Source organism: Tigriopus californicus, chromosome 11 (assembly GCF_007210705.1).
Source record: "Tigriopus californicus strain San Diego chromosome 11, Tcal_SD_v2.1, whole genome shotgun sequence".
NCBI lineage: Eukaryota > Metazoa > Arthropoda > Copepoda > Harpacticoida > Harpacticidae > Tigriopus > Tigriopus californicus.
In genome coordinates this window covers 7,768,764-7,777,416 of record NC_081450.1, presented here as the reverse complement: position 1 = coordinate 7,777,416, position 8,653 = coordinate 7,768,764, and the positions used below count along the sequence as shown (strand labels likewise).

The following is an 8,653-nucleotide window of genomic DNA, read 5'->3' as shown; positions in this document are numbered from 1 at the left end:
TCTAGGGAGTTTCAATGGGCTTTACCATGTTGCCTCAGATTGGTGAACAAGAAATTTTACTTGAAGTTCAATATAATTCAATATATGGCTTTTGACCATGGTCCGAAATTGTCTTGGCCTGAATGGTGAATAACTTCTCATCACTGCAAAGCACAGACAGGGAGGTGGCTGTCGTTGACAAGACGTTAGAAAGATTTCTTCTTACGGATGCTATGCTTCTCCTTGGTGGCCCCTGGCAAGACTTGTCAGCACCTTTTCTTCTGAGGGACCATCCCCTAAGTCCGTTTACACCAACCTCATCATGCTCATCAGCTCACAAAGTCCTCCTTTGGGCATTGGCCGGATTCATCCTGATTGGTTCCCCCATATCTTCTCCGGAATTCTTCATGGCGGTAGTTCTAATGGGGCTCAGGCAAATTTGGACCTTCCTTGATGTCTTATCGGCCTCTTGGAGAGATTTGTTGGTGCAAATGACAATTGTTCGGCTGATAGTGGACTTGAATGTCTTGGCAATGGTGGTGGCCGACTTCCAAGCTTAAACCTCGCAATAATAAAGTATCGGTTCTCTCATTCAGTTGTCAATTTAAGGCCTAAACAGTCACTTTAGCACATTTGTCTTACTTGCAAGACTTGTTAACAACTAATTGACTGTCATGTTTCAATGGCTAAAAGAGTGCAAAACTTGAAATGAAAGTGTACAAAAAGGTATTCAAAACCTAGTCTCAGTTGACATGGACCAGACTGTAGTCTGGGAGGGATCTCTAGAGGGATCTCTGGCGGCGATCAGGACGTTTGAGGCTCTCGAAAGACTTCCTTTTCTTACACATATGACAAGTTGCACCCGAATCTACAATCCACCTTGAGCGTTCACCGGAAACCCCGGTGCACACAGAGATATGGTGTGCATTGATTAGGGACAAACATGATGTCAAGTTAGATGTTCCTCAGGGCTCCACTTTAGGTCCACTCTTTTCATTAACTTCTTCGCTCCACTTCAGAAGCTAAGGGCTAATAATGTCAGCTTCTCTTCCTATGCTGATGACACAAAATTAGTTTGCAGTAGGAATGGGCAGAATTCCGATTGTCTGATAGAGGTCCTAGAGGGCCTCTTGTTGCTAGTAATATGGCATTTAATGGAATAAACCTTTGAGTCGACGACATGAGACTCTCCACTAGCAGAGGATTCAGGTAGGGTCATTCAGCAGGTCTCTTCCATGAAGGATTCAGGTGTAGTCCTATGAAATAATGGAAAGATCGATGAGCATATCCAGTGAAAGTTTGCAAAGCATTTCAAACAAGTGGTTGAATCCATCGCACGTTCAAGGCCAGATAGTGTCACGATGCTAACTCTGTACAAAGAGATTGTCCAGCCGCAACCTGACTATGCTTAGCCCATACCAATGAGTTCTGCAGGATTGCACAAGGTCGAACAAGTCCAAAGATGTTTCACTAGGAACATTACAGGGTTGAGAGAGCTCTTATAATGTGAGAGACTAAAAAAGTTGGGACTGTGCAGTATTCTTAGAAAGATCCGAAAGGTATCTGATACTTCACATTTTCAAAAGCATTCATAAGCTTTGTTTCAACCCAGGTTTTAGGGTCAATTGCAGTGTGACCTCCTTCATCGTTCAATTTATTGCCATCATATATACAAAGGCAGTTGTAGGTGTTGATGCAGTAGCAGGATTTAAGTCAGACTTGTTCGATCACATAATGTAAGAAAATAAAGTGAAGAAAAATTGAAGTGCTAGGAATTCCATTCCCAATAGCGGTAAGGGGCAGTCCTCAAAAAAAAACCTTTATTCTCTTAGAATCCAGTCTCTATCATGGTTTAAAATTCTTGTATCCTTTTGATCCAATTGTTATCAATATTTTTGAATTTCAGGAACCCTTCAATTTCGTAATGATCTTTGAAAAAAGTGTTTTCCATAGATAGGACAATATCTCGCAACAAACAATATGATGTTCCAGTACATAAAGGGTGACACTTGATACAAAATTGACCTGAATCAGTTAGAAACCATGATTTAATGAAATAAAGTGGTTTCTAATTAAAGAAAAATATTTATCCAAAAGTCAGTCCCATAAATGCTTTATGGTTTCAACTCTTTCTCCAAGCTATCTTTCCTGTTTGTTTGATTTTCATTGGTTTATTTGAAATTACTTGCTTGTTTGTTCCCATCAGTAATAAATAGCAAGAGAGAAATAGAAAGGAGAAAGAAAATGCTCTCTCAAGTTACCTTCTCCTGTCTCTTTGCCTTTGATAAGCACTTTCAGACGAGTACCAGATACACTATTCGCTAGTTATCTAAACCCCTACCATCACTGTTTCAGCCATTGGTAAGGTTTTCATACTTCATCAAAATTGCCAGACAGAAATCGGCTCAAAACACTCATAGCATCATTTTTGACCTCGAAGAACGTGTTTTTAGATGCCAAAACGCCCCACGCTGTACTGAAACATTTTCCTTGAAGTTCTTACTCATGACATTGAATTTACGTTTGTGCCACGTTTTCTGCCATTGGTATCAAATAACAATGAAAGAAAAACTATTTCCCTCATATCGTATAGCATTTACTGTACCAAGGCACCAGAGCCATTACTTGTTTGACGCTGTTTGTACTAAATTGTCAAATGACCTTCCTGGACACAGTTGGTAATGGTGAACCCCACGTTGGCAGGGCCACTTTCTTCTTTTGGCACCTAAAATATTCTGTCCTCACATCCTGTATGACACAACGAACATCGTTGAGATCAAATGCCACCCCATGTACAGACATCCAACTAACTATTCGAATGGAACGTGCCGATTAAATAACTTATTTCTACTCTAAAATCATAATCTTTTGGCAATAATGTCTAGCAAACACATGAAATTTCAGATATGGTTGGTATCAGTCAGAAATCAGGTAAGAGAAAGTTCGCCCCGGTTCGAAGACACATGTTCATTATGAGAGGTCATCTTGTCCCTAGGAAAAGAACACTCTATATGGAAGGAGTGCATTACCTAGTTACCTGGCCAAAACTCTTATGATTTATGTTCGGTGAAGGTTGGATATCTGAGAGTAATGTAATTTTTGCTCAAGGTTATCAAAGCAAAGTCACATGCTCCAAAATGCACGATTGGGACTGACTTTGTTCTTTATTGTTTTGTCATTCTACTGTGATAGCCAGGTAAACTTTGCGTAGTCGGCTGCGGAAAGTTGGGGAAGCCAGTGGATGTACCATCGAACTCCTACCAAAAACAGACTTCCATGGTCAGTCAGTCAGTCAGTCATCAAGTTGAGATCTGAGGAATAACTTCTCATCCTCGAAGAAGTCCAAGCTCAATTTCTTAATGAAATTTGTGTCATAATGATGTGTCCTCGATTGTCCTTGTTTCATATCATTGCCATAATTAGTATTAGCATTGTCAAAGCTCAGAATATTTTGGATTTTGGAGCAGACGATCGTGCGGAGCAAGACCGTTTGCAAGGTACTATCGAAGAATTGTGCAAGAATCGACCATTAAGTGAATATTTCAGACTTTCCACGGAATCGAATTGTCGCGATGCTGTTAGGTGTGTCGGAAACGATTTCGCAGGGGGGCATACTTTAGCTGCAGTTCGATGTCCCACGGGACTTTTATTCGATCTCGATGGCCAAACGTGTGATTGGGCAACTAAAGTGAGTTTCTTTGGAGCAGTTTTGTTCTGGAAATTTGCCTGGGAGTTACATTTTTCATCTCACATTTTTTGCCTTCAGGTTGACAATTGCGACCGCTTGACCAAACCCCGACTGGCGAGACCCAATTTCAAAACTGACGAACCCGTTTGTCCCGAGGGACTTCTTCAATGTGGTGATGGGGCGTGCATTGACAAGCTTTTGTTTTGCGATGGGAATGAAGGTGATTGTGAGGATGGTTCTGACGAAGTCGCTTGCACAATCGACGAAGATCCTAACGCTGCTCCCAAATGCGATCGGTCTCAATGCGTCTTGCCTGACTGCTTTTGCTCAGCCGATGGAACGCAGGTACCGGGCGACCTTGAAGTGGGCCAAGTACCTCAAATGGTTACCTTGACTTTCAACGGTGCTGTGAATAGTGACAACATTCCAATTTTCCAAGAAATATTCAAGGAGGATTTCATCAACCCCAACGGATGCTCGATTAAAGGAACTTTTTTTGTTAGTCACAAATATACAAACTATTCTGCTGTACAGGTGAGAACCAGCGTTACGCTTTCAATACCTAAAACCTACCTACATACCGTCTGATTACCTCCGCATTTTTTACATGGTGCATTTCAGGATCTGCACAGGCGTGGTCACGAAATCGGGGCATTTTCTATCACTCGCAAAGATGATCCTCAATATTGGACCAAAGGCACTTATGACGATTGGTTGGCTGAAATGGCCGGGGCGAGGTTGATCATTGAACGGTTTTCAAACATCACAGATGGCTCTGTAATTGGTATGCGAGCCCCTTATCTTCGAGTGGGTGGAAACCAGCAATTTCTCATGATGAACGACCAATTCTTCATTTACGACTCTTCTATTGCGGCTCCTTTATCTAGAGTGCCAATTTGGCCTTATACTCTTTTATACAGGTAAGGAAGAGTTTAACAGGTTTACTTGTTTTTCAAGTGGGCTTGAAACTAATTTTCTTTGCAAAATATTTGAAGAATGCCACACAGATGTCACGGAAATGCTCACAATTGCCCATCACGCAGTCATCCAATTTGGGAGCTCCCTATCAACGAATTGGACCGTCGAGATGATCCAAACTATGATGAGCGTTTGTCTGGTTGCACACTTGTTTCCTCTTGTTCTAACATTTACGATAAGCAACAATTTCGAACGCTTCTAGAGCACAACTTCAACAGGTAAGAAAAAACATTTAGAAACGTCATGTTACGTTCTCATAGCCACTTTGTTGTTGGTGGCACCTTCACAAGTACTTGACTGCACTAGATATCGACAAATAATCACAAAACAATAGATGGCTTTCCAATAAAGGTCAATAATATCAGTCCATGATGAAAAATACTGCATTAATTATGTGCAGGATTGTATTAGTATTTATTGCAAGTTGCAATTTACGAACAATTGACTGTAGTTTCCAAATGATTAAAACGAAATGCTTTCTGCTCAAAGTAAAACAAACAAAAAAAGAGAATGTTGAAAAAAGCAACATACTAAACAATTTTTGCCTTGTCTTATTTCAATGATATTTGAGCTTAAAATCAAATTTTGCAGGCCTTTTAAACGGAAAAACCGTTTCACTTTTCGAGGTTGGGATTTAGTCATGATGCTTGGAGTAGTCACTAGTCATCTAATGTGATTGGTAAAATTGGCAAAATATTTTCAAATCTTAAATTTATAGGCATTATGGATCCAACCGAGCGCCCTTAACTTTAAGCTTCGACGCTGCTTGGTTAGAAATCAACAAAGGGTTCACTCGTGTCCTATCCGATTGGATTCGAGAGAAATTAACCAGCCAAAGTGATGTTTACTTTGTCACCGAGCTTCAGGTAAATAATAATCAAATCCCATGGGTACAACCAATGCGTGTGAGTGAGTATAAAATAAGCTATGCCTTCAGGTAATTCAATGGATGCAAAACCCGGTGGACATCAATTCTCTACGAGATTACGCCGAGTGGAAGGATAAGTGCGATGTCAAGGGTCAGGCATTTTGTTCTCTCCCGAATCCTTGCCCGCTAACGACTCGCGAGTTGCCAGGGGAAACTCTACGTCTTCATACGTGCATGGAATGCCCAAATAACTATCCCTGGTTACTAGATCCCACTGGGGACGGATTCAGCTTCAAAAAATGACTTCTTCCAGATCAATGCACAAACGTTTATAAATATACATCGAATTGAAGCAATTCACTCTGGTTTCGTAAACGTTTGTAGACCTTAATGAATGTGATATTTTTTGTTGTGACTTCTAGTGAACCCATAATCAAAAACAAACAAAGAAAAAAAACAAAACCTCAGTGATTCGTTAGTGCTTGAGTTTCTGGATCCCGGAAGTCATGACATTCTTGACAACAAGTTACCTAGACTATGCTATCCGATCGAGCCTGAGATGAATACACTAGTATCCTGCAAGAACTCGAATGATAACACGAAAGAGTGGCCCGGTACATTTGTTAACGGCTCGTGGATTATCTTTCGGGAGGGACAACTGGGGATAACCTTGCTCAAGGACTCCTGGTTGAAGCGTGAGATGATGATTTACATTGGTTGTAACTTTTGATAATACCAAGGCCGTGAGACTATGGCTGCTTTTACTTGGTGGGTTAAAGGCTGAACAATAAAAAGGGTCGTTATCTCACACTAACAATTTTAGCAACGCTTGTTAATTTTGGTATGACTTAAAGAACTAATAAACTAACGTGGCATGCTTGGTTTGTCAAACAATGCATTTTTAGATTTTTTTTTCTGAGCACACAGTATTCTAAGGCAGCTTTCGTTTTCGTTTATGCATTGTTCTTGTTGACGTTCTAGGAATCATATTTGCTCTTCCCATTTGCTATTTTTGTGCATGTCATGTTGGCATAATCATCTCACATTTTTTAGCCAAATGTAACGGATGAATCCTCTAAATCCTCGTCGGTGGCTCTTCATTAAATATAACGGATGAACAATTGATGAAGCTAGTTTTGTGGCTAACAAGCCCCGCAACAATTGCCGTAGGTGAGTTTGGGATTTGAGAAGTCCGAGTGCTCTGGAATCTTTTAATCGAAATTTTAAAAAAGGCTCATCAGGTCGTGACTTGTGAAATAAAAGTCGATTTAACAATTCCTCATTAAGCCATTAGTTGTGCCAAAAAAATTGCGCCACTTTTGGATACTTTTGAAAATCAGGCTATCAAGGAGAAGAAGGACAAACGAACAGCGTTTCGTAACCTGATGAAAAGGACTATGAAAACTTCACAACACACTAAAACTATTTCTGTATTTGAGTGTTAGGGTCGGAGGGGTGAACCCCGCTCGGCCAGCGAATCAGATCGTCCTTATATTGTTCCGATAGGCAATGCCATAGTCCGTATCAGATTGGTTCTCCATCTGTGGGTGTGCTTAGCGTTTAAAAGTTTCGTTGACAAAGGTCGGGGAGGAGAATCGAACCGGGGACCTCTCCCCTGCTAGGCATTTGAGCCAACCACTTTTCCATTTATATAATGATAATAATAATAATCTTTATTGCGACTCTTGGTCATGTCATGGCGTAAAAATAAGTATAAAATAAAATATGATGTATAAAAATTCTCTACATCATACAAATAATCAGTATAATACAATAATATTTATAGGGCTTGTCAAGTGAACGCGTTCTTGAACAACATGGAGTGAAATCAAAGAAAACATGCCCAGCCAAACCGCATTGTGCATGCGCCACTGCATTTTTATATCTATTTCATTTTACCTGCTTGTCTAAACAAATAACAATAAGCCAATTCGATAGTGCGTTCACCGAATTGCATCAAATATTTTCTTTTTGTAACACATTTTACTCAAAATCACTTGTTAAGTGAAAATACAATGGCCGGATGGTGCGAGTGGACTGTCATGTTTGTCTTAGCTCTCTCTCCCCAAAATGCCCAAAATCAGGGTGCCGGGCCACATTTTTCCTTGAATTTCCCCCCATTGACATACCCTATTACGACTCTCGGTCGTGTCAGCTCAAAAACTGAATAAAAGTGTGTTCATGAATAGTTTTCATGGGCACAAATATGTTTGAATAAAAGGATAAAATGGTTGGAATAATAAGATACCACTAGAATGTGGTATCACAGTAGAGACGACTAGAATTGGTCCAGTGAATACACATGAAAAAAGGGAAGAGGGAAGTCACTGACATTACAAAGACAGGTGGGTGCAGAGGTAAATGATGAAAATCTTGGTTGTCACAGTAGAGTGGGTTGGTCAGACTGAACAAATCCTTTGTCAGCTTCCGTCGTTGATGGTATTTTGCTGGGAGCCGAGCAAAGCTTGGCGATCGCCAATATTCCGAAGGGATGTCAAGCCAAGGACAATAAGGTGTTGTTAAGTGCTTGACCGGGAAGGATAACTTGTGTGTGAACATCACCTCCGAAAAGGTCAGCTTCTCAACGCTGTTGAACACTAACCTTGCCAGCTGGATGTTAAGAGGCTTGGTTTGTCTTATATGGAGACACGGATAGGTATCGTTTGTGGAACTTGGTGAAGGTGACATGGGCGGATTTGAGGGCGGATTGGATGGAGTTGGAAAGCCAAACGTGCAGGCTGTAGAGGAAAATTGTGGGGATGTAGATCCAGAAGAGATGAATAGCTATTGGATGGGGAAGTTTCTTGATTGGAAGTTTATTGCAAATGTATCCGGTCCTTGTCCTGGCTTTGCCTCTTGTTGATTTTAGTTGGGTGGAGAAGGTGAAACCGACATAGTTGAGGTACTTGACGATTTCATTCGGTCTATTGTTGATATAGAAGGAGACGACCTTTAAAGAAAAAAACATGAATAACTGGAATATGGACGGGGACGCTTGGTTTGGGAATTAGCTTTTCGCGATTGAGTTAGCGCATTATGTTCTTCTTCAAATGAGCATGATCCCAGGCTACAGCAATTACTCATTTCAATTTTCAGCTTGAACGAGCGACTGGATCAAAAGTTATGCCGTCTCAAAAGGC

The 8,653-nt window shown here is 40.7% G+C and overlaps 1 protein-coding gene across 1 annotated transcript; it reads left to right on the top strand.

Moving 5' to 3' along the window:
- The first annotated feature begins 3,098 nt into the window (after positions 1-3,098).
- Positions 3,099-5,888, top strand: LOC131890830 (chitin deacetylase 1-like). The gene is made up of 6 exons (XM_059240267.1): positions 3,099-3,667; positions 3,746-4,201; positions 4,289-4,587; positions 4,663-4,863; positions 5,364-5,511; positions 5,583-5,888. Exons 1-6 carry the CDS (start codon positions 3,356-3,358, stop codon positions 5,814-5,816), a joined length of 1,650 nt encoding a protein of 549 aa, XP_059096250.1. The 5' UTR covers positions 3,099-3,355; the 3' UTR covers positions 5,817-5,888.
- Positions 5,889-8,653: the final 2,765 nt, after the last annotated feature.

What these genes read in the sequence shown, in the direction of transcription:
- LOC131890830 (XM_059240267.1), top strand. Translation starts at nt 3,356, where the DNA reads ATGATGTGTCCTCGATTGTCCTTGTTTCATATCATTGCCATAATTAGT. An exon ending in CGTGTGATTGGGCAACTAAA is followed by an intron (nt 3,668 to 3,745) that starts GTGAGTTTCTTT and finishes TTTTGCCTTCAG; the next exon opens with GTTGACAATTGCGACCGCTT. An exon ending in CTAGAGCACAACTTCAACAG is followed by an intron (nt 4,864 to 5,363) that starts GTAAGAAAAAAC and finishes TTAAATTTATAG; the next exon opens with GCATTATGGATCCAACCGAG.